A 26,115-nucleotide genomic window follows, 5' to 3' on the forward strand; every position below is an offset into this window, starting at 1 on the left:
TGGCAATCGCAAAGTCGCTGGATATCAAATAGAGGCGATAAAATTATCCGCTCGGCTTATGCAAGAAGAAAGTTAGGCTACTGCAGCTCAATGTCTCTATAATACACTAAACCAACCAACCAACCACTTGAATTTTATTTGACAGTAGCGGTCTGGTCGTTGTCATTGAGAATTTTGAATGACAGCTGTGGTCTGGTCGACCTCAGCCATGAGAGACACACGCGTGAGCGGTTGCCTCATACAACAACGACCAGACCGCAGCTGTTATTCAAAATTCTGAGACGGACCGATACGCTCGTCTCGTCTGCGAGATGATATAGCGAATTTCCTTTGTAGACTGTCCTTAAACGAGGGCTACACGAAGCGTAAAATAAATTTTTAATGTCCATTCGTTTATGCTTCGTGTGGTAAGCTTAAAATATAAAAACGTGGTCACCGAAATGTCGAATCTGTTCACATCTCCGTGAACTCGTTAACGTTTTGACATAAGCACAATCGAATTGACATGAAAAAATAATTTTACGCTCGCTTTTACGCTTCGTGTAGCCTCGCTTTATGATTCATTTTATGCCCCTTCGATTCATTTTGACGTTTCTTCTCGCTTTCGTATTCTATTTCATTCCCACCCGCTTAGCCGTAAAGTGTGATAAACAACAGTAGTATTGAAAACTCTTTTCTATCTGCCACCCTGCCGAGAAGCCGAAGAAAAGAAAACCAATTAAAGAACATCGGCCTGACAGATCATCACTTTTGCCCTCATCATCACTTTTGCGATCATCGCCCTCTGCTGCCGAGTGTACATTGTTGTGAGTCGAGCTGGATTTTAATGCCATTGATATCGACGTTATTACCATTAGCAAAGTGTGCGGGTGTGTTAGCTAGCCAATTGTGCAGTTTAGAACGCATCTCATCCAAGGCAAAACAGCCTGACGGTAAACAGCTCGCCAGTTCACGAATAGCAACGTTAAAACAAAACGGTGCAACTGCAAAACACGGCCGCTACGTGTACATTGTTACTGCATTTAACGCCATAATTCAACCAGAGCGCAATACTTTCTGTATATTTAGGCGGTAACATCATCAAAATAATAATACATCCAATCAAAACTGCAGACGTTTTTACGTTCTGAGTTCGACTGAGAATGAGCGAGCGTGCGAGAGGCCCAGTGTACATTGGAATAGGATTATTCAAAGTCGGTTGCTCTTTCCTAGAGCAAGTATAACCATTAGCTTTTGTTCGTTAAAATAATGTTAACGATGTAAACAAATGTTTCCGCCTACCAACATTGCTGCACAGTCATCGCCATTTTATTAGCTACGTATAAAAAAGAGAATGGCACGCTCTGCCGTAAAATGACAGCGCGTGTACAACACACCATGTAGTTATATTGTTGATGGCTGAAGCATTTGTTTACATTATTAATAGTATTTTACCGAAAGAATCCCCAATACAAGGCATTGCTCTGACATGATGTAAACCGACTTTAGAATTACCTATGCGTGATTTTAAGCAGATTTTTCACTGTAACTTTCTTCAGGACAATCGCAAATGCGACATATGGTGTGGTGAAGTATACAGGTGTAAAGTATATATCCGGAACGTCCAAGTGAAAACCACGGCTACAACATCATCTTTGACCAAAAGCGAAGTAGCGGAACGACGCAGTGCAGTAGCAGTTGAGATATGCAAGGTGATTTACAACAACCGGCGTGGGCGTAATCACCGTAAGGGATTGGACTCTGTGTGAGCCTCATACCTGTCAAGTTAACGCCAATCAGTCGTAAAGCTGCTTCACTTCGGGGGCTGACAACGGACGGCAAATTTCTCAATCAAATACAACCTTCAAACACAGAAGACGCAGGTCTGACGAAACTAATAATCTCAACGATCAGTAGACCAACACTCGACGTGTCCACGCGGTGGCACGATGGCACTGAAGAAGGTAAAAGGCAACTTCGAACGAATGTTCGATAAAAATCTCACCGATCTAGTACGCGGCATACGGAACAACAAAGATAACGAGGTAAATTACATGTGGCGACTCGTAAGAGGGATTAAGGCCATTTGAATCGTGGAATGGAGCTGCACTAGTAGAATGTGCAATGAAGCACAAAGTGTTGTGTCACGTCAATCGAATTTTTTTTCTCTGTTTGGATCGTAGGCCAAATATATTGCTCAGTGCATCGAGGAGATCAAACAAGAACTGCGACAAGACAACATCAACGTGAAGAGCAATGCGGTAGCAAAGCTTACTTACCTACAGATGTGCGGCTACGACATTTCCTGGGCCGGCTTCAACATCATCGAAGTGATGAGTTCAAACCGGTTTACGTGCAAGAGGATTGGCTATTTGGGAGCCAGCCAGTGCTTCCATCCAGAAAGCGAGCTGTTAATGCTAACCACCAATATGATTCGGAAGGATCTAAGTTCTACTAATCAGTACGATGCTGGTGTGGCTTTGTCTGGTCTAAGCTGCTTCATTTCTGCCGACCTCTCGCGGGATTTAGCAAATGACATTATGACACTGGTTAGTGCACGCTACAAAATCAAAACGTACTATAAGGCCGCACAGCACAAGTCTTAAGGTACATCACTTTTTCCCAATTTTGTTTTTCAGATGAGTTCCACGAGACCGTATCTGCGTATGAAAGCGGTGCTGATGATGTATAAAGTGTTCCTGCGGTATCCGGAAGCACTTCGACCGGCCTTCCCCAAGCTGAAGGAAAAGCTCGAGGATCCTGATCCAAGCGTACAGTCGGCGGCAGTAAACGTGATTTGTGAACTGGCTCGTAAAAATCCCAAAAACTATCTTTCGCTGGCACCGATCTTCTTCAAACTCATGACGACATCAACAAATAACTGGATGTTGATTAAGATCATCAAATTGGTATGTTCGGAATATAGCTTTTTATTTGTTTTTAATCCGTGTTCGTTCTCTTTTCCGCGAAACATCGCGAATTTGGACATATGTTTAATTCATGGATCAGTTTGCCAGTCTAACCGCGATCGAACCGGCATTGGGTATGAAACTGACACATCCACTAATCGAGCTGATTTCCAGGTTTGGAAGATTCCAATGCTTGTCTGGTTAGGCCATCGTTCGTTAGTTGCTACCGTTCGTCGATCATTGATAGAGATATTTTTTGCCTGTGTGTACGATATCCTTTTCATAAAGTCTTCTAATATGATTTTGTGCCGCTAATGCACAGATTTCATGGCTAACGTAGCTAATGATAGTTACACTTCATTTTGGTTCCTCGTTTTTTGGTCCCTGACTTTCTCTACTGAATGATCTCCAGTGAGATTCGGTCAAATGTGACAGTATGAACTTACAATTATATTTATAAAATAACTTGCTTTCCAAAATGCTCATTATCGATAGACGATTTTATCCAAAGTACTTCACCATGAAATGTACATTTAAGTGATAAATGTATTTTAATTTTTTCTGTGTTTTATTTCTAATTTTTACTTCCAGTTTGGCGCTTTAACTCCGCTAGAACCTCGATTAGGCAAAAAGCTCATTGAACCGTTGACAAATTTAATCCATAGGCAAGTTGACCTAAATGTTGTCAGGTTGCTGCTTGTTGTCCCGCACACAGTCAACTTTAGCGTAGCTATTGTTTTAATTTATGTCGTTCAGATATGTTTTGTAGAGTAAATTGGCATTCTGCTAATGTAGATCTTTTTTACAACAAAACATCTAACTTTTTCTCTTTCTCTTGGACACATGCGCACAATAGCACATCGGCAATGAGCCTTTTGTACGAATGTATCAATACCGTGATTGCAGTCTTGATTAGTATTAGCAGCGGCATGCCGAATCACAACGCTTCCATTCAGTTGTGCGTTCAAAAGTTACGTATCCTCATCGAGGACTCTGACCAAAATCGTAAGAAATCATTATCTCCAGCTTCAGAATTGTTACTAACTACATCACTTTCCCTTTAGTGAAGTATCTCGGACTATTGGCAATGTCGAAAATATTAAAAACACACCCGAAAAGCGTACAGACTCACAAAGATCTGATACTGTCGTGCCTCGACGACAAGGACGAATCTATCCGATTGAGGGCGCTTGATCTGCTCTACGGCATGGTGTCGAAAAAGAACCTTATGGAAATCGTACGCCGCTTGCTCAGGCACATGGAACGCGCAGAGGGTTCATCCTACCGCGACGAGCTTCTTTTCAAGGTGATTGAAATCTGCTCGCAAGGATCATATCAGTACGTAACGAATTTCGAATGGTACTTGACCGTACTGGTCGAGTTGGTATTACTTGAGTCTGCCTCAAAGCATGGTCAACTGATTGCTGCCCAACTGTTGGACGTAGCTATTCGTGTTCAAGCTATACGCACGTTCGCTGTCAACGAAATGGCCACACTTCTTACCTCGTACCCAGTGTCTTCAGCAAACAGCACTATGCACGAAGTTCTTTACGCAGCCGCTTGGATCGTCGGTGAATTCGGTAACAACCTCGAACGGCCGGAACAAACGTTAGCGGTATTGTTGCAACCAAAACCCGTTCCCGGCCATATATTAGCGGTGTACGTGCAGAATGCGCTTAAACTGTTCATGTACCTTGCCGAACGTGAAATGGAACGTAACGATGCTAACGCTCTGCGTGCTCACTGCGAAACTCTTTTGGTTGGACTACCCGCTTTCCTTATATCGCCCGACATCGAGGTTCAGGAAAGAGCCAGTTCCGCATTCATTCTTGTTCAGCTGCTTCATGAGCTAGTAGATAAAAGTACCGAAGGTGACCCTACCGACTCCTGCCAAACGGCCAGTACTGTTAATCAGTTCGCGGATGAACTAGGCGACAAACACTCATTACCGGCACGGTGCACAGCCATTCCGGTTTCTGCCGCACAGTTGCTGGGCGAGTTACGTGAAATCTTTTGTTGCGAATTAAATCCAGTTGCATCGAAAGCCCAACGCAAAGTGCAACTTCCCGACGGACTTGATCTTGATGCATGGATCAACATGCCCCCAGCGGCTACATCGGCAGATGATAGTAGTTTGGAGGGAGCGTCAAGTGATGAGGACAAACATTTTCCCCTATTTTTGCCGCCCTCGGCACGCCGCGGTAACGATCGTGAGAGGAACGGTGGCCATTCTACGTCAGGCAAACGAGAAGAGCACACACAAGAAGACCTCAACAAGGTAAATACACCAATCGGACGCATGAATTTGAAGATAATTGTTTACTTTTTAATTTTTGACTGAGTTTTTTCGGTTAATCCATGTCTATAGATGCGAGAGGCACGGTTGTTGGAGCAGACAAACAATCCCAACTATCTGAAATCGAATAAAAAGGGTACCAGCGGTGGGATTGGGTCGAAGGAAAATTATGAGGACATTCCTATAGCTGAAATAGCGCTAGAAATACCGCTTCAGATACATTGTAAGTTATGATACAACAACTTTTATGTTTGGTTATTTTTTGTACTTCAAAATTTTATTTGTTTATTAGTATTTTTTCTAAAGTTACTTTTAATATTAATTTTTATTGTTTTATTAATGTTTGACTCCTGTGAACCCTTAGCCACAAAACGTTCAGAACAATATCTGCAGGAGGGAAGATCTGGTACTGTGGCGGGCTCTTCAAAAGGACCGAAAGATGGCAGAAAAAGTGAAAAGGGGAAAAAGGCAAAGAAAAAGGGGAAAAAAGGTAAACGGTATTCAGAAGAATCGGATTCGGAAAGTGATGGTAAGAAAAACGAATAATGCGCTACAGATTTGTTTAACTATAACGATATTTTGCCTTTGATGCTTTAGATAAGAAACCAGTGCATGTCGTCAACACAGTGATCGAACTTCCCGAGGGAGCAATTTTGTCAGATTCCGAAGATAAGAACTATGACGATCCAAATGACCCTCATCGAGCACTTGACATCGATTTGGAAGCGTAAGTTGCGTAAATGGTTTTGGGCTTCCCAACTATACGTTCTACTTATTTCTTATTTCAATATGGTATGTCCTTTGTCAGACCGCTTGAAGAAGAGATGCCCTTGAAACGTCCGTCAGCAAACCGATCCAAATGGCAAACAGGTACAAGTGGTCGAGGGTCGGCAGTGACTATCGCAAAAGGTAGCTTGAGTCTTATTAATTCTCTACCCGTTAACGTTGAAGGTACGGCGAAGGACAATCGACCCTATTACAACGACGACAAAGTAGTGAAGTCCAAGGAGAAAAAAGAAAAAAAGAAAAAGCGGAATAATAACGTTGAAGAAGCGAATGATGGAGCGATAATGCTGATGATCGATGTGATTCCTACACCTGCCGAAAACTATCACTATCCCGGAGAAGGTGGTAGTAGCACGCACGCCAGCAATGATGCAGAGAAGGTGGAGCGATGCGGAACAGAGTCTAGTAATTTATTAATGATAACGCAGGATAGCAAAGAGCATCAGGTAGAGACAGCGGGGGATGGGATGAATGAATCAAACAGGCGAAGGGAAAAACGTATTGCAAAGAAACAAGGGAAAAAATCGAAAAACAATGTGTGTCATAGCGCCAGGGATGGACGAAAGCCTGGAGTGGAACCGGAGTTATAACCGGGTTACGAGGAAATGACGACCACTAGCAAAGATGCAATTTAACCTAATTTCTCATCGTCGTCCAATCTTTCGCATTCATTTACTGCTGTAAGTCTAGTAGGTATTCGAATGGAATATTAAAGTGCTAAATAAAAGAGAATCTAAAAGACAGAGAAAAAATATTCATGTTAATGACTTCTTGAAGTAATCCTTTTTTTATTTGAAGCAAATAATCTCTTATGCTGTAACTACCACAATTGTACCACAACACCGCTATAGTTTCTGTAATGTAAGGAATATAAGGGCTGGGGAAAAAGAAATCCATTATTTTTACGTGAGATTTAAAACTTTCGAAGCATCTTGAATTTATCGAGGGTCCGATTTGGTTAAAAAAGCCCCATTTTGTTGTATAATTTGATGCCATTTTAAAGGTAGCTTCATAATGCATCTCTTATTCTGTCTTGATCGTTATTGGCGAAAAATGCAAGCAATATATTTTCATAATCTTCTAGTGATCCCAATGTCTTATCACTCAGGAAGGTTTGCAATGCATGGAAAAATTGATAATCACTTTGTGGATGGTCCGGACTATACGGTGGATGCATTTAAACTTACCAACCCTGATGGAACACAGTACTTGTTGACCAATTTTGCCCTTTTCTGGTCTATCGCTACCTTTAAACGATGTAGTTGTTGACGATGTGTTGTAGAGGTCTAAATTTAGTGTTTGCCCACACGGAAGAAACTCATAGTGAATGATTCCTTTCAAGTCCCATCATGTGGTGTCCCACGGCATGTCGTCATTGCGTCACTCGCTGTTATGTCGACCTAATAGACAACAGATTTCGCTTTTTGCGGTCGGTCATTCTAGTCATTTTCATTCTAGTTTTCGCACGATTACAAATGATTCAAATTGTTTAATCATCATTCAATTGTTGGATCATTGATTCGTTACTTTACGTTTTATTTGGGAGGATATTTCGGAGGATTGGTATTTTAGAGCGTAATCCGTGATCAGCCTCTGTTTTTCTACAACCTTAAACCAAGCGTAGAACCTTCCTGGCCTTCGCCTCGCTTAGACCACGATCGTTTTCACACAGTATTGTCGTGTGTATTCAATTTCTCTTCCCCAGTACCTATCCGTTTATGAAATGGGTTGATTTCATTCCGTTTTACCAAAACTTCGCAGATGGAAATTCGATCCATCACGTTTTTTGATGCAATTGGTATATCACCCGGCACCGAGCTTCTCTGTGAATCCAGCTTTGGGCAAACGGCTTAAAACAGTTTGATGGTCAATCTTTAGCACCTGGGCGATGCTACGACTACTAGAATGCCGATCAAATTTGATTATTTCTGTGATTTCATTGACATTTTCGACAACGTGGCTGCCTGTGCGAGGTCCATCTTTAACTTATTAATTAAGTCAATTATTAAGAATATATGCTCATCGGAGGCAAAGTCGAATGCGCCATCGAAAAACATACCATCAGAAAAAGTACGGGGGGCGGCCCCCCAGTTAGAGTTTCGTTTAAAACGTAGCTCGATTTCCCAGCATACAGCAAGCTGCATCGGAGAAACAGCGAAAGCGGTGCCGAACGAATCGACTGAGTATGTGCTACAAACGCGGAGAGCGATCAAGTGAGAGCGCATAACAAGTCATCCGGAACAAACACAGCGGCAAAAGAGCATGTTTCCATATGTATGGAATCTCTCAGCGAACAGTGTGAAATATACAGCGGGAGCGATCGCGCCGTACAAAAACAACGATACCGCAACTGTCAAACAAATTTGTTGCACGGGAACATTCGAACAGCTGACTATGATTGTCAAATAAAAGCGAAATTAAAACTACGATGTTGCACCCTGCCTCGTAATTCAGACGTGTAAAAGAACAATAGACAGTTATTTGTTAGTGTATTACTACAGATTCCCGGTGCTGCAATAAACTGAGTGAATGCGAACTGCCAATTCGGTCAAAACCGCATCCTCAATCAATGGGAGTAATGACGTTTTTGATAAGTGTTGTATCGTAGGCTGCAGAACAATAGTATACAAAAACTTTGTAATTTACGTTTGCACTATTCAGTAAAGTGTAGCTTTCAAACAACGATATAAATAAAACTTTGCTGCTTGTGTTTTGCCTTTACGCTCTAGCCTCGATCCAACCAAACCGTCCTCGCAGACCTGCGCAGTGATTTTTGTTCCGAAAAGAAATATTCCGAAGATAAGAGGCATCGTAGCCGTCGTAAAGGAAAATGGGGTGCTCTTAAAGAAGTTACGTTCAAAGCAACAGAGAAATTATCAATGAAAACTGTTCATAGTATTCCAACGTCCAAAAGACGTGATGCAAAATAACATACGAACATATGCCGTCCAGTGCATTTGTGTTGTGATTGTGATATTTCCAGACCGACACCTTGACCTAGTGGCCGCGAAGAAGTGGCGTGCGGGATAGGACCGCAAGGACGGGAATAAACCTGTGGCGATTTTCGGATAGATGTGCAGCAACAATTACATCAGACTCCGGAATAACGTCCAAATAAAGAACAAAACTGTCCCTGAAAACTGACGGTTGGTACGGCGCAGCTTTCGTCTACAACTCCTGTCCGAGGCAATGACCGATAAAACACCGTCTCCGGAGAACGAGGAGTTTCCGGGAAGGCTGCTACATCAGGTAATGTAAAGTGATGTTGTTTAGGTACCATAAACATTGCCTCTGCGGCACCGTACCGCATATGAGCTCTCAACCGCAACGCAAAACTTAACACTGTACAGTGCATGATTATCAATTCGGCGACTACCAGCACAAGCAACAATCAAAATATCAACCTTTCCTCCTGTTTATGGCCTTTGCGCTTATTAGAGCATGTACCGAAAGCGATTGAGGCCATATTCCTAGAAGAGGTCCGTTATTTTACTCCACTCCACAATTTTCACCTGAAAAGCATGAATCATATCAGATCGATTGTTGTTGGTTCACATGATGCACTTCTTTAACTATTTTTACTTTTCGATCGGAATGGTGGTTGGTTAAGAAAGCGATCGGTAAAAGCTAGTGCAAGTAAGAGAATGGGATCAAAGCAACGGATAAATTGGCTGTGAAGCGTTAGGATTAACCTGAAACTATTTCATTGTTCAATGTTTTGCTTTTGTTATACTTTATACTGTATTTATTAATTGCTTAAGCTCACTGCAACACCATTACATAGTTTCTCTGTTTCGCCAGCTCTGGCAGTGCGTTTATCGCATTTGGCAATGGTTTTGCCAATGGACATATGTACTCGATAAATCATCACTTCTGTCCGCGCGTTCCCTGCAGGGCAGTTCCTGCTGGCTACCGGTGTTAGTTTCATCGAATTGATTTTTTTGGCTCATGTTTCAAATTGTGTTTGGGCGCAGAATGAACGAATTGTGTAATCGGACGTTGGTTTATGGTTCTTGTCTTTCAGGCTGCACTATGGGATAATGTCGAGCTGCTGGAGGATCTCCTGCAGGAAGAAGCCCACCTGATTGATTGCCTGGACTCATGGGGCCGTGCCCCGATCCACGCCGCCGCCATCACCGCCGACTCCCGATGTCTACCAATGCTTATCAATGCAGGGGCCAATGTAAATGCGATATCCGGTCCACGATGTGACAGTAAAGTAAGAGTTACGGGGTGTGCCTTGCTGTTCTTCGAAAGCGGGTTTTTTTATTAATAGTTTCTCATATCCCTCTTGTTTTTCATTTTGCCCCTGTCTAGACTGCACTCCATCTCAGCGCCGAGCATGGACACATAAGCAATATTAAGGTGCTTCTGAATGCGGGCGCCTCCTTCATTGAGAAGGATCGCAACGGGCTAACATCTCTCGATCTCGCGGAACGTAGCGAGCATGAAGCCTGCGTAGAACTACTGAAGCACGCTGCCGGTATGGGCAAATTTTTAATTGTATTAGATATTGGGTTATTGGCAACGTTTTATGAAATGTTTGTTCCTTTTTTTTACTACTAGCTAACATTCTTTTTTCCGTTCTTGTTCTGTGTGTGACTGTACATTCTTGTGTCTTGCGGTTCGTTATTTGTCACGGGGTAGTTTCTTGTCTTTCCGAAATGCGTGTGGGTGAGTTATTAGTTGCATAAATTAAACAGCTGATCACAGTGTGTTTACGTACTTCGTCCATTTGGAGGTTTCTTTGACACATTTTTTTTCATAGTTTCTCGTTTTGAAGTGGATACATCCACATGTAGGAGGATGCTTAACAGAGCACCCTTGCGCGGAACATGCGCACTGAACGTTGTATTCATTGCTTGACTATTATGCAACATGGAGCCCGCAGCTACGCTTCCGATGGCTTCTTTTGGCCTTGTTGGCCTCTACCGGCTTCTGTCGGACGGTGTTCTGGCTTCCCTCTCACGGTGGTGTGCATGGCAGAATAGCATTTTTGTGGTCTTTGTTGTTTTCAGCTCTTTCAGAAGGTTGTTCGATGAGTGGACGCTTGATATAAGGTGAACTAGGGAAAACGAGCAGCCAAGCAATAAATAAATAGGAGACACAATGATAAAAGAGGTCTTTTGAAAGGAGTAAGATAAAGGAGAAGGAGCAACCACACACATCCAATTTATTGGGAACCCGAGTAAAAGAAAAGCATGATCACCGCATTGGACGTCGCATCAGTCAACGCATATTGATTTTTATCAACCTTCTTGTGTCACCAGAATACCCAAACACATCTCAGTTTACTTGCGGTTTATGACATCGTCGTCTTACAGGCAGTTGCTGTGAGCGAAGTTTACTTTCAGGAAAAATCCTCAGTATCTCCTCCGACACCTTCCATTGCCACCCACTTTAACCATCGTATGTGTCTCATCGCATATGCCTTCTCTCTTTCGCTCGCTCTCTTTTTCTTCGTGCCTCGCTATATATATTCGCTTTTGCTTTCAGTTTACCAGTTTTATTGCCCGCAAATATTTTTTGTGGCTGTATGACTAAATTGTGTCGTGATTGTGATGTTTCCGTTCCGATGGTGACAGCGTACGGCGTCCTCTTTAGTCTCCAGTCTGATCGGATCGTTATTGATGTAGTGCGTTACTAGTAGTAGCCGAATAATCGAAGCAATACTAAGGCCCAAAGGCTGTGGTGTGTAGTTCTGTGCTAAAAACGAAGGACATCCCTGTGTGTGAAACATTACTACGGTGAGATAGTCATGCAGTGCAGTGTTCACGATCTATGACGATGACGTCCTGGAAGTTTCGCGAGCTGCCGAAACAGGGAGCAGAGCGAGCGTTCGATGCGTGTGATTATTTTGTTGACGAAGTGATAGAACCATGGAAAATACCAGGTAAAGGCCGGCGTGTAGTAAAATTCACACACCAACCAAGCAAGCAGCCTAGAGGGAATTGTATGGAAAAATAAAGGCCATATGTGAGCTTTTATGTACATTAACATTTCACTTTGTTTTGGCTCCTTGCGCACCGCCTTTGTGACGTTTTTTATTTAATGCTATAGAAAATTTGCTTATATTACACAGGGTGACAATAAAACCGGTGCGATAACGATATTATCCATCCAAATGGGAAAGCGAACCGACGTGTCGCGTGGTTCTTCTATCACGAAATGGTGTTTCATTGACTGTTACCTGACTCGAACAAAAAAAGGTTTCTCGGGACTCGGTTTCAAAATGAAAAACAACGTTCATCTAGGTGGACTGCTACGAACCTCGAAATAATATACTTTCGATACTCTTCGACGTTCGTTTCTTAACAATGTTGGTACCAAAACGTTACTCAAGGCAGGATGAGACATGTATTTTCTTTCTGTACAATCAAAAGTAATGATCTGATAAGTTTAAGAATTAAACAATTATCCTAGCAATCTATAACAGAATAACATGGAATATGTGGAATGTACTAGAATGTACTAGAACTGGAAGTTCGTACACGGCAACATGAAACTTCGTCGATTTTTCGGTTTTGTATTGGGATCTAACTGGCGGTTAATCGCAAAACCGTCGAGATTTTAAAGTTGTATAAGAAAGTAATCCTGTTGTAAGCTATTTTGTACTTGTACCTTTCGAAATCAGTCAGCCTCCAGTCAGCCTTCCCTTCGAAGGTAATACCGAGAAGGTGATCCAAAGGGGGCTCAAGACATTGGTAGGGAGGGTTTTAGTGGGTAGTTCCGGACTCCCCAGAGATCGGAAATTCCACACTAGCGGCTAGGAGGTCTTGCCCTCCTAACGGTGCCTATGAAGGTTTCCCGCCCCGAATCGAAAAAAACCTTTCGAAATGGGGATACCGTTTACTTGTAAACATTGGTTTTTTTGTGGTTCTTACTGGAGTTTGTTGGCAAAACTGTTTGAAATTCGTCTTGTGTTTGATTTTATTTTAGACACCCGGGAGCAGATGCGAAGCCAGAAGCACAGGGCTTTGCGGGAAGCAGTTTCAACGTCTGACGAAATCACCGTGAAGATGTTGCTCAAAAGTGTTGGACCGGAAGTAGAAATGATCGTCAACATGGCGCCGGGTGGAGCCAATACATTACTGTTCATGTGAGTATTTCCACTTCACTGTAGAACTACTACTAGGTTTCATGATTTTATTCGTTGCTTGCTTTCATGGTTGGTTTTGTTTTCAGTGCCGCTCAGTTAGGATCGGAGCGCATAGTGAATATTCTACTGAAAGCGGGTGCTGATGGCCGTGCCCATGCCGTCACGAAGTACTCTCCGCTCTACACGGCCGTCCACAACGGCCACACGAATGTTGCAAGCATACTCCTAGATCAGTTCCCAGAGTTGGTGCAACAGGTGACGGTTGAACGTTGGCTGCCGTTTCATGCAGCCTGCATAAATGGCCACTGTGCCGTCGTTGAACTGCTAATCAACTACCCGTACGATGATGCGCTGCTCACCAGCTACCGCGACCCGAGCGGAGAATTCGAGTGGAAACTATCGTTCAATCCGAATGCTCAAGATGTCGCTGGACAAACGGCCCTCTACGTTGGCTGTCTGCTCGGCAATCCGAAGCTCGTGGCGATACTACTTAAGTGGCGTGTAAAGTGCATTCGTCATAAACCCCCACCATCAAATCCGTCGGGTGGCGAATTAGTGAACGACATAGATACTAGCGGAACGGAATTTGCTGGTTCGGCCACTGGTAATTCCGTGACCCCGACTGCGCGGAAGATTTCCTCTGGTTTACAGGCTATTATGTCTCGGCTAAGCCTAAGTAGTAAATCGGAATCGACGGACGAAGTGGCGACGAATGAGGAACATGAGTGTGTGATGCGTTGCCCTCTCGATCTAAACATTCTGTGTGGAGCGGCACGCGAAACTGCCCTCTTAGCGGCGGTTCGAGGAGGATTTCTTGATGTGATCACTCTGCTGCTGGAGAATGGAGCCGATCCGAATGTCATTGCAAGGGCCGTCGACGATCAAAATGATCCGACGTAGGTTTTATCGCAAAAATTTCTTATGCTTACTGCTCATCTGCTCATTTGTCTTATTACTATATAGGTCATCAGATGAAATTTATGGCTTTTCGAACATCCCACTGGCGGAGGCTACACGTCAAAAGTCACTTCCGATGGTGGAGCTGCTATTGAAGCACGGTGCTCGCGACGATCAATCAATTGCTCTCGGCATCGCGTTACAAAATGGCGATGAACCGATCATCTGCCGACTGCTCGCAATCAAAGCACATCCTGATCCAGACTATAAGATCAACAAACACGCCTTCCAGGAAGCGTCGGCCGGGGCAGACTACAGCAGTTCATCACCGTTCGCCGGGGCAGAGTACAGCAGTTCATCGTTTGTTAAGCTTGGTGGTAATCTGACTTACAGTGCACTCTTTCCAAGTACGGCTACAATGATCAACTGGCACAGCAACTGCCGACTAACGTTTATCCGGATGAGCTGGGTAAGCGAGGGGGTATTGCGTTACAACCGAAAATTGGTGGCACACCCTAAGTGTCACCAGCTGGCGCTGGCTGCAGTTACTCGTATCGACATTTCGCACAACACGCTTACGACATTGCCGGAGGAGCTATTTACACTTGGCAGCTTGCGGTATTTGAACGCGGCGCAGAACAAAATCGAACGTATCCCGGTTCTGGGGGTGGAGGATGAGGCACTTGGGAGTGGCGACAGGTCGTCGTGGGTGTCTGGAAGGCGCGGAGATACTAAACGGCGTGCAGGAATAGGCGGACTAGCGGCCGGCGAATATCACTGCCCTGTTTTGGAGGAACTGTATCTTCAGGACAACCGGCTCGAATGCGTGCCGGCATCGCTCTTTCGTCTACCGAACCTTACTATTCTGGATGTTTCGAACAACAAGCTGCAACAGTTACCTTTCGAAATATGGAAAGCGCCAAAGCTGAAAGAGTTGAACGTGGCTTTCAACTTTTTGAAAGATTTGCCGTCGTTGCCGATAGGTGATGTGGCAATCGGCGTTGACTGCGCTCGTGTTGAACTACATTCATCACATAGCCAGGGCGAAGGCGGTGCTGTTGGAACCCCAGTCGCTCTGTTCAATCCGTACGCTGGGAAAAACTCACCCTTAGACGATGACAATGAGGCGCTGGTTCGAAATCGAAATGTTACAAGCCTCGAGCTGGTCAAGCACAATATTTGGTCAAGATCGCTCGAGGTAACGGAACAGGAGCTGCGGTTGCCAGATTCACGCTACGATAGCACCCTGTCCCAGCTCAGCAGTCTGAATCTGGCGAACAATCTCTTCACAAGCATACCACTCGCGTTGCCCTGCTTAGCAGTGAACCTGACACGTCTTAACCTTTCCTACAACAGCCTTCGCTCAATGGGACATGTTACGAGCTATCCGGCGTCGTTAAAGCAATTGGACCTCGGCCACAATGAGATTAGCTGCTGGCCGAGCTTACCGCGTATCGCTGCCTCAGATCCGCACCTCATGTGTTACAATCCCCAAGAGGTGAAAAAATCAAACAGCATTGACGGCAATGCTGGTAGTGGGGGAAGCGCGAGTAAAATCAGCCGGGGTGGCTCAACCGGAGAAAGCGTTTTGCCCTCCAGTACTACTCCAGAACTAACGACAGTAGTAAAATCTTCTGCAAGTTCGACCAACATAACATCACTGCGAACGGCTGTGCTTAAGAGCGTGTGTGGCCACAGGCGCCATCTACGGCTCGAATCGCTTCGGACGCTAGTGCTGGCAGACAACTCGCTTACGCGTATCCAGCTCTCTACTGACGACGTAGCGACACTGGGGGAATCGGACGATGCCGAATGGAGCCTGATCGGCGTGGCTAAAGCGCGTCTCATTTTTCCCAACCTCTCAATGCTCGACATTAGCAACAATTGCCTCAAAGAGATTCCGCCCACGATCCACGAGCTCACTAACTTGAGTGTGCTAAACCTAAGTGGTAACATGGACATTACCGAGTTGCCGCCGCACATGGGGTTACTATCGCGGCTGTGGAATCTGAACACCCGCGGTTGCTCGCTGCAGGACCCGCTCCGATCGATGATCGACAGCAAAAAGTACAAAACGATGGATGTCATCGGTTATTTGAAGTCAATATACGAAGACGCCCGCCCGTACGCGCGCATGAAGCTGATGGTGGTCGGGGTACAAGGCATCGGCAAGACGAGCCTGCTGGAGCAGTTACGATGCGAGGGACCGTCGCGAGGTAAGAAACCAGTGGACCACTGGGCGAAACGGATGGGCCACCGCCATATCAACCAGAAGACTTCACGCGGCATCAATATGTCGACGGTAGGCGTAGACATTGGTGACTGGGTGTGCGAGAAGAAGGTGCGAGGCGTGTCCAACCATGGGCCGGTAGTGTTTCGCACGTGGGATTTCGGCGGGCAGCGGGAGTATTACGCGACGCATCAGTACTTCTTGTCCAAACGCAGCCTGTACCTGGTGCTGTGGCGTATAATCGATGGACGGCGCGGATTGGCGGAAGTGCTGCAGTGGTTGGGAAATATACAAGCGCGAGCTGCGAACTCACCAGTGCTGATCGTTGGCACCCACTACGATGCTGTCGGAGAAACGCTACCGGCGGCGAAGGCGGAAGAGTTACAGCAAATCATTCGCGATCGCTTCATAGCGGTGTCAGATGCGGAGAAGATCGGGCTGCCTCGTGTCCTGGATTCGATCGAAGTAAGCTGCCGAACGGGGCATAACATCAAGCTACTAGCCGGACTGATCTACGATACGGCCTTTGCACTGCGGCCACCGGGGTGCAAGGAACCGCTCCTTTACCAGCGTGTCCCCGCCAGCTATCTGGCACTGGAGGATGTGATTGGCAACATAGCGGTCCGATTACGCCAGCATGGAGCCGATCCGGTGCTTGATGCCGAGCGCTACCGTCAGATGGTGACGCACGAAATGCAACAACGCGGCTTGAAAGGATTCCGCGACTGGTCCGAGCTGAATCAGGCGACGATGTTTCTTCACGACAACGGCGTACTACTGCATTACGACGACGCAACACTCCGCGATCTCTATTTCCTCGATCCGCAGTGGCTGTGTGATATACTTGCGCACGTAGTAACGGTTCGCGAAATCAATCCATTCGCACGGACTGGCGTCATGAAGGTGGAGGACTTGCAGCATGTTTTCAAGAGTTCCTGTCTCGGGAGTAACAATACTCGGGGGTGGGTTTCAAAACTAAAATTATTCCTTTTTAAATTACCCACTTATCCTACCACTACCATTGTTTCGTAGGTATATCGTGAGTTTGTTGAACAAATTTGAGGTGGCCTTATCGTGGGATGCCAGGACACTATTGATACCATCGTTGTTACCGACTGAAGAAGATAGCTATTCTGACCATCGGATGGTAACAGTAAAGGTAAAAAACCTAATTTGTAATTAGTTTTCCCCATTATCCTTATTATCATAATTCTTCTGTTTTTTTTCTCTCTAGATTGCCACACGTTCTAAAGCTTGGGTGTCTCGCATTCGTCATAATCTTCCGTGTGAACAGTCAATACCCGCCTACGAATTCAACACCCTAGGAAGAAGTTCTTCCTCACACTCACAAACCTCGGAAGCTGATGGAGCAGCTGCTTCAGGCAGCGGTAACATTTCCTACGTTCAAACAGTTGTAGGGTCTGATCACTCCATCTCCCGATTGCTTCTTATGTCCTATTTTCCATCCGGGTTTTGGTCGCGACTGATAACGCGCGTTCTCGCCGACAGTCAGGTCGTTGAGGCGGTACGTGATCTTTTCGCGTTGCCTAGCGAGCTGCTGCAGGAAGCCAACTCTGCACCCGAAGCTCACTGGGCTGTTTGGCAGACGGGTCTGGCGTTGCATTACGGCGCTGACACAGTGGTGTTCAAGATGCGTGAGATTGCCGTTACTTGCCCCATTTCACCGTACCGTAATCCAATGAATCGATTTAAACTAAGGCAAGATGGTGTTTGGTGTGACATTGATCTGACAACGAGCTCGATTCTCGAAGTGCATTTTCCCTGTAGTGCTCTGAAGGTGCAGCTGGCACAAGTGGATGGCAGCGAGCTCGTGTATGAGCTCGAACCTAGCGTCCAATGTCTCACAAAGCTACTGGCGTTGACAGTGGACCACATCGATCTGCTGCTCGAGGACTGGTATCCGACCCTCGGAACTCGCTTTGTTCACACGTCAGAGGGCCGTTTTCTGGTGACTCGGCTCGTGCCCTGTCCACGCTGCTTGCGGAAATGTGAGGAGCGCCATGTATCGAACCTACCGTCGCAGGTAAAACCGTCGGGCAGCGCGGTGGGTAGCGATCTACATCGTAACGGTCTCAAGTGTGGTGGAATGGTAGTGGTTGGTGGAGAGGTAAGTGGAGGATTAAACGAGCTGCCCGGCATTTTGCACGACACGAATCCAGCCAGATTAAGTCGGAAGTCGCAGGATTCGCTGGGATGGTCCGATTGCGATTCGGGCGTAGGCCAGGAGACGGTGGACAGTTCGAACGAAACGTCCATTGAAGGATACCCGATAGCGTTGGCAGGTGCAGTTGAGACTTCCGGATCTCCCAGCTATTCCTGGATGGTCGAGGAATGCATCTTGGCTGCATACGATCGAAAGACAGTTTCGTGCCCTATCCACGGTGAATTTGAATTGGGTCGCGTCACGCCGGATGTGGTAAGATGCATACGTTTTCACCAGTTAGTTCGTGGAAATAAGCCATTTCCTAGTCTAATGTGGCGTTTCTTTCTGCAACAGAATTTTCTCGATCTCCCAGCCCACTATTTGATACGCGCCGACGACATTGACCGCGGCCCGCTGCTTGGTCGAGGCGCATTCGGCTTCGTGTTTAAGGCAACGTGCAGAAAGCGACACTCGGACAATACGTCACCGGCAGTGACGGTGATGACGTCGCCTGGCAACGTCGCGATGAAGATGCTGCAACCCGTGGCACCAGGTCCGCGGGCCCACCAAAGTGCGATTATCGCTTACAAAGCGGCACTCGGCAAGTGGGAGCGGGACCCGCTCCAACACGCCTGCAAAGCGTACTGTACTGCGCGTCAAGAACTGGCCGTCCTGCTAACCTTGCACCATCCGCATATTGTTCCTCTGGTCGGTGTATGTACTCAGCCGCTCGCTCTCGTTCTCGATCTTGCGCCAAAGGGTGCGCTTGATGCGGTGCTGCGCCACTTTCGGCGCAGTGGAGCACGTATCGGACCGTATTGTTTCCAAGCGTTGGTGTTGCAAGCCGCGAAAGCGATGGAATATCTGCATCGACGGCGCGTCATCTATCGTGATCTGAAAGCGGAAAATATTCTCGTATGGGAATTCCCAGAACCACATACGTGAGTATTCACGACGTAGACTGGGTCATTTAAAAAGGATTTTTTTTCCACAGTCTGGCTTTGTTTTGTCTTGCAGGGAGGACCAACCTTTGAACCTCGTGCACATCAAGGTTGCCGATTACGGCATCAGTCGCATCACGCTGCCATCTGGCTCGAAAGGGTTTGGTGGCACCGAAGGATTTATGGCGCCAGAAATTATGCGTCACAACGGCGAGGAAGAGTACACTGAAAAAGTCGACTGCTTTTCATTCGGCATGTTCCTGTACGAGCTGCTGTCCCTGCGCCAACCGTTCGAAGGTCACGAGGCCGTTAAGGAGTGTATCCTTGAGGGCGGCCGCCCAATGTTGATCGAGCGCGAAACACACTTCCCGTCGTATTGTCTTGACCTGATGGTGCTGTGCTGGGACCAGCAACCGAAAGTGCGACCCTCCGCCAGTCAGATTGTATCAATAGCGACTGCACCCGAATTTACCCATCTAATCGACGTTTGCTCACTGTCGCACGGCGGAACAGTGATGGATGGGATCGTGTGCATGATTGCCACCGCGGAAGAAGAATACTCCACCAGTGGTCCGGCGGGTCTTGGTATGGTTTCAGGGTACGAGCTGTGGATGCCTTGTTCAAACTCTCGTATCGATATCCTGGGTGGTTCGGTGCGCGGATGGCAACAGTACCACCGGATACTGTGTCCACTGGTAAAGGGCGCTTCAGTTTCTACCTCTTGCAATTCTGCGGTTAGTTTAAACATTGCAGGCGCTTCCATCGCGTCACAACCGGTTACACCGCACTCACCGAAGGCAATCAACCTTACAACGGCTTGTGCTGTCGAGGGCGTCGTATGGGTGGGTGACGCCCAGGGTAACATCTACGCGTTTGGTGCCGCTGACTGTGCGCACCTTTTCTCATATGCCCTCGAACCTTCACAACCGTCGCCCGTCGTGGCGCTGGTCTACCTGAAAAAATTCCAGCGTGTTGCGGCCGGGCTTGAAAACGGGCGACTGTTTCTGTTGCATTCCAAGCTCGTCCCCAGTACGTGCGTGTCCGCCGAGGGCAGCTTCGTGCTATCTGAACTTGGCTCGGGCGAGCGGCTCTGCTCCGTCACTGCCCTTTGGAAGTCAGAGGACGAGTGTGAACTTTGGTGCGGTGAGTGGAACGATGTGATCAGTGTTTTTTCACTACGTAATTCCCACGTCTCCGGGCAGCACCACTTACGACACTTTACAGCTCCGATGCCGGTGCGTGGACTGACCGTGGCACTCCTGCAGGCGGCGCCGGACGACTATATATTCTCCTACTTAGCACCGAGCTACATCCTCTACCAGTGGCGCTCTACAACGAAGGCGGTAGAGAATAAACTGGACTGTTCCAAACTAGTACCGTGCTCAGAGAGCATGAAGAGTATCGCCATCGATGAGCGGTTAAGTCCCGGCAAGTGTCAAATCAGTGCACTAGCGGTATTCGAAAGCGAGCTGTACATCGGTACGACTTGGGGCTGCATAATTGTGGCGGAGCGGATAAGCCTTCGGCCGATAACCGTGTTTCGGCCGTACGAGGAGGACGTGCGTTGTATCATTCCAATAGCAAGCACGAGCGGGTCCGCACCACTCGTAGTGACGATCGGGCGAGGTTACCGTTCGCTCATTGAGCGCTACACCGACGGGCGTCCGGATGGGGCTGGTGGAGGCACGGGACTCCGAAGCTCCCTGATTTCTACACCGACCACCCAGGACAAACGGCTGAAAGAAGCGGTGTTACGCGATCGGTCCAATCATATGCACGCCCTTATCTGGTCTGCTGAATATTGGGCACCCATCTGATATGGAAAAAAGCGGCTGCAAGAGAGGTCGTTTCGGAGCTGTAGTTTTATTTAAATTTTGCGTTTCATTTTTTTCTCCATTTATTTTATCCTAATCACATGGTGATATCATCGAAATAAATAACGATTCGACGACTTTTGATTCGAATTTAATATACCTTCTACTCATCCCGTGGTTCGGTTGTCTACTTCGTTAGCGATGGCGTTCAATAGCGACCGGGGAGCCAGTTCTAGTGGTCCGATGCCGTCTCGGTTCAGTACGTTTCTGCTCGCACCCCGCCTCAGCAGCGCAATAGCGCACCATTTTTGGTTCTCATCACACGCCAAGTGCAGAGGCGTGTTTCCCACGGTGTTGGCAATCATCATGTTCGCTCCTCGTGCGAGCAGCAATTGTACAATCGCTTCACGCCCCATAACGATCGCCCGGTGCAGAGGGGTTTCGTTGAGGTGATCTAAAATGTTGACGTCGGCGCCGGTATCCAACAGGAACTCAGCAATTTCTATATAACCTTTCGAGCAGGCATACTGAAGGGCGGAGTGTCCTCGAGCATTTCGCTGGTTAATGTTGGCACCGCGCGCTACCAGTTTCGTTACGATATTCAGATGGCCGCCCTGGGCAGCCAATATCAGCGGTGTAATTTTCGAGTCATCTTCAGCGTCGTACTGATTCGGATGTTGCCGTAGCAGATTGTCGACGAGTGTTTCCTGCCCAGCCATGGCAGCCCAGTGAAGCAGCAAACGTTCATTCTGACGGCGGAACAGGAAAAATTAATTACGACTCGACTTTAACTCGAAACAGAAGTGCTGTGCCTCCCTCACGGCGCATTCTTACCTCATCCTTGTCGGTTGTCAAGGACAAGTTACTGGATAATGTGCTGTAGATGTGTGCCAGGTCCTTACGGACAAGTTCGTAGAACAACGTTGTAATGTTCATTATTTGGGTTCGGCACAACAGTAGCAAATAACATGAGCTTTGGTTTTCAATGTTGATTTGTTTTGTTTTGCTGAGTCATTATATACAGAAGTATGTTAAGAAAGAACGAAAAAAAAAACATAAACCTATCGTAGCCATGCCGCAGGGCACCAGCTAACCCGCAACATTTTGCGATTTTTACCTGTTATCTGCTAGCACAATTGCACAAAAAAATTGTTTATACCTTGATTTCTCCAAAAGAGTTCTTTCACGAGGCCAATGTTTGCACGCTTAGGAATTGATTGACGTAAACAAACGCTTCCACCATCCCTAACTGCGCTGCCACACGGTGCATAACAGCAGATATAACAGCCTCATATAACAATTTTGACAGTACAGCGACTAGGCGTCAAAAGCGTTGTGGCTCAGCAGACTCTATAACATGACGTTATACAGGGCGCAACCCACGACGCTATACAGGGTGCATACCAGATTTGACACTATGTTACGTGTTACGTGTTAGAGTTATGCACCGTGTGGCACCGCAGCTACGCTTCGTGGAGATGACAGAACGTGTACAACACACCACGCAATAATAGTGGTAATATCAGCCAAACCTAAGCATGTAAACATTGGCCCTTTGAAAGTACACTCTTTGAGAAATCAAGATATTCTGCCCATAATGAACATGATCAATACAAATGCGATGTGGTGGACTGGCCATGAAGGCCGGACCAAATAGGTAAAGGACACTCGCAGTTCCTAGCGTCTAGCAACTTGCTCCCCAGTTCTGTTAGCTTGCAACAAGGTATCAAGCAGCAGCAACTAGCAAGCGAAACCAACCACCAAGCACAATTAATATATAGGCACAGTAAAAATAACTAGTGTAACCAAAATGATATGTTATTATATTTTTTAACAATCCCAGTCATTTCAATCAGTCAATGATCTGCATACGCATATCTTTCGTAAGAAATGAAATGACGGTCGACAGGACGGCTTGCTGGGCACTCGCGTTACCCATCAACAATGGCAAAATAACAACCAGATCTCTCGAACCAAATTCCGCGAGAGCACCGAGGATGCGTTCCTTAAGTCGTTCCTGTTCTTGCACGGTCAGTTCATGCTTTATGATATGACTAACAGGTTTGAAGTCGTTGCTCATCGCATATGCAGCAAGCCCTCCGAGCGTGCCACCAATGAGCAATCCGATCGGTCCCGCTAGCATACCACCGAGAAATGTGCCGGACCCTGCTACTATCGCTCCTTTAGTGCTTCCTTTTAACGTTACACGCATCGACTGCTTATCCGTCAGTGTTCCCACAGCATCCAGCAGCTGGCTGGTGTTGATGGCCATCTTCGAAAAATTATCGCCAAATTTGTTATCGAACACAGTGGTAGGACTAACTTTCCACTACTGTCAAAACAAAAAAAAGATCAACACAAATTAAACGCATTCCAATCAAATGTGATGTAAAGTAATTTAAAGGACAAAGCTACATTACAACCTTTTACAACCTTTAAAACATACCCAGAAGCTTGCGATGCGATGGCACTGGCGATAAATGCTGATTACAAAGTGGCTTACTGAGTTGATTGTAAAAATTGACATTTGATGGATGATGTTATGGAATTTTCGATAAATAGTTGTGTTTTTAGCTAAAATTCTTATAGCAATGACTGCTACCTTCCTTTTTTTGAAGCTCACTATCTGAATTCAACTGTCATTACCAAACAAAGCCTTGCAACGCAATCTTCAAACTGGCAGTGACTAGGCAAACGTGTAATTTGTGTTTAATAGTATCACGTCATTGATGTATGTTATTCCGTTAAGGGCTATTGCGACTAATAATGTTTTACTAACCATTAAGAATAGGAAAAACTGTAACTGGAGAGCCACACGAAGCGAAAGAAAACGATTTGACATTAATCTTTAATGTCAAATCGTTTATGAGTGTTCGGATTCATATACGATTTGACATATGCGGGATCGATTTGACATTTTTACGCTCGGATTTACGGTTCGTCTGGCCCTCCAGTAACATTAGTCAGGGAACGGTAGAGATTCAGAAATCTGATGGTACTTTTTAGGAAACAATAGAGATCCTCAATATTGGATCACGTCACGATGAACATGATGTTCATGATGTAGTGGAGTAAACTGTCCCCCTTCCCATTATGAAACTCGAACTCGCAACTCGCAACTCGATCGTTAGAGTGAACATAGTAAGAGAGAAAGCAGAATACAGCAAGAGTGAAGGCAGAAAGAGAAAGCTATAGCAAAATGAACTCAAATGAATGTTCGAGTGAACTTTTTGTTCGAGTTCGAGTTTGGTAATATATTACCAAACTGTTGTCCGGTTGTCCAACAACCGAGGGGGGATGTCCGAGGTCCGAGTTGCATAGAATTTACTCACACTAATAACTGAAACATCATGGGTTTGTGACAGAATGTTTAAAAAGAACAGATACGCAAAAGTTCACACGCGGGTCCATCTGCTACACTCCGTGTAGTATGGGTATGTATTTGTCGACGCAGAAATACAGCATGAAAATGTGCGCACATGCGGTGTTGAGACGCGACGATTTCCAACCTAGCGTCACAAGCAATAAAGATAAGCTACGAATTCTAAGAACGTTAGGCCCAAGCCATACCCCCTTATTATGAAACTCAAACGGGAACTCAAGCGTTTACTCGAAGCGAAATCCTAATCGGCAGGTACAGCCATCTTTTTAACATTCAGATTCTCGGCGCAAAGACAATAAAAAACCGTTGTGTCCCACAACAGTAATTCGTGGAGCAGTTCTGACCATATCATGCCGACGTCTTAAGTAGCGAGCAGGAACAGATAAATCTAACAAGGAGGCAGGGCAAGGCAAGGAGTTGCGGTGCGTCAATATAAGCCAACAAAAGTTTAAAAACAAACATAGCCTGAGCCGACCGTTTCCTATGCTCAAGCGGACCGTTTGATCCCGCTAGTGAGATCCCTCCGGATGTTGACTACATAAAACCATTTGCACCACTCCGTCTGAACTCTAATAGTCGGAAACTAATCTTCTCTCGAGGCCTCCACTGCCAGGTAGTAGTACCCATCTACCCTGTCCGTACCAGGCCAAAAGAGTCCATTAACAAAGGGTTTTAGGGCGTTGACAAAAAGATCAGAACTGGTCCGCTAGGTCCGCTCCGTAACATACGGGTACACTATCGTTTTTAACCTTTTGAGCGTCTTAGAAAAAAAACCTTTTGCGGTGGTCACTATATCTCGGTCGGTAATCATCTGAAATCAAAATCGATTTACATTTAGAAAAGTATAATCGAATCCTCCTCCCCAACTTTGTTTAATTATTTTTATTTCCATTAAAACAATTTTGGTGGCAATTTAAAGAGTAAACTGCCATTGTCCCCGAAACATTCCGCTATTTAGAGGATGTTTGAAACATTGGGTAGGGAGGTTAAGTTAGGTTTTATATGTAGAAAATGTGTTGCTATTATCCGGCTACAACCACTACAGATTTGGCCACTAGCGACTTCCATATGTTTCCAGACCTAAAAAAATGCATGCTTGGAAAGCATTTTGCATCAAATGATGACATCACAACAGTTTTGGAATCTGGAGTCAATTTGGCAACAATTGGAGTCTCCTTGGAGCAAGTATATTGATGTTCATGAAGGCCATACTGTATAATGAAGCCTATTTCAAACCATAAAAATATGTTTTCCTTATTGAAGTGCAACATTTATTGAACATCCCAGTAAATCTGCGGATTGTATGCATATCAAAACAGATAGAAAATCATGTTGTTATAGCTCAGAACAAATTTAATCTAGTTTGATTGCTCTAATACCGTGCACAATGAAGGAATTAGATGTCAAATACCGAAAGCTTTAAGCTCTTTATTTATTTCTTTATTTATTTAATTATTTTAAATTATTCATTAATTATTATTTGCCTATTTCTTTATGTATTTATTTATTTATTTATTTATTCATTTGTTTATTTTTACCATAGAACGAACAGAGTCGTACTAAGCACAATTTTTAAGTTTTGCACTCAAGTTGCGCTGGTAACTGTCAGGGTTTGAAC

General features: G+C 45.6%; 3 protein-coding genes across 9 annotated transcripts; 2 read left to right on the top strand and 1 right to left on the bottom strand.

The window, feature by feature from the left end:
• Positions 1-828: 828 nt before the first annotated feature.
• LOC128274301 (AP-3 complex subunit delta) lies at positions 829-6,708 on the top strand. Its single transcript, XM_053012451.1, is given in 13 exon segments — positions 829-932; positions 1,539-2,024; positions 2,163-2,528; positions 2,619-2,888; positions 2,989-3,062; positions 3,745-3,893; positions 3,953-4,789; positions 4,853-5,166; positions 5,257-5,407; positions 5,549-5,713; positions 5,782-5,911; positions 5,993-6,054; positions 6,136-6,708. Coding segments are annotated over 12 exon segments (3,084 nt in total). The 5' UTR covers positions 829-932; positions 1,539-1,928; the 3' UTR covers positions 6,606-6,708.
• A 2,451-nt stretch (positions 6,709-9,159) lies between these two features.
• LOC128271451 (leucine-rich repeat serine/threonine-protein kinase 1) lies at positions 9,160-21,460 on the top strand. The gene is made up of 10 exons (XM_053008990.1): positions 9,160-9,219; positions 9,995-10,189; positions 10,288-10,453; positions 12,910-13,069; positions 13,156-13,965; positions 14,033-17,158; positions 17,229-17,355; positions 17,431-18,633; positions 18,715-19,301; positions 19,378-21,460. The coding sequence occupies exons 1-10, from the start codon at positions 9,160-9,162 to the stop codon at positions 21,116-21,118; spliced, it is 8,175 nt and encodes a 2,724-aa protein (XP_052864950.1). The 3' UTR covers positions 21,119-21,460.
• LOC128271461 (protein C19orf12 homolog) lies at positions 21,157-23,727 on the bottom strand. Of its 7 annotated transcripts, none has more exons than XM_053009001.1 (3): positions 23,562-23,726; positions 21,950-22,012; positions 21,157-21,864 (listed from the first exon to the last, which is right to left on the bottom strand). In XM_053009001.1, the coding sequence occupies exons 1-3, from the start codon at positions 23,640-23,642 to the stop codon at positions 21,283-21,285; spliced, it is 726 nt and encodes a 241-aa protein (XP_052864961.1). In that variant the 5' UTR covers positions 23,643-23,726; the 3' UTR covers positions 21,157-21,282. The 7 variants fall into 7 exon arrangements, with proteins under 7 accessions (XP_052864961.1, XP_052864997.1, XP_052864980.1 ...); XM_053009037.1 differs by lacking the exon at positions 23,562-23,726 and adding an exon at positions 22,275-22,971 and having other exon boundaries at positions 21,160-21,864; XM_053009020.1 differs by having other exon boundaries at positions 21,161-21,864; positions 21,950-22,121; positions 23,562-23,669.
• Between the last annotated feature and the right edge of the window lie 2,388 nt (positions 23,728-26,115).

The sequence above is a fragment of the Anopheles cruzii genome, chromosome X (genome assembly GCF_943734635.1).
Source record: "Anopheles cruzii chromosome X, idAnoCruzAS_RS32_06, whole genome shotgun sequence".
Taxonomy (NCBI): Eukaryota; Metazoa; Arthropoda; class Insecta; order Diptera; family Culicidae; genus Anopheles; species Anopheles cruzii.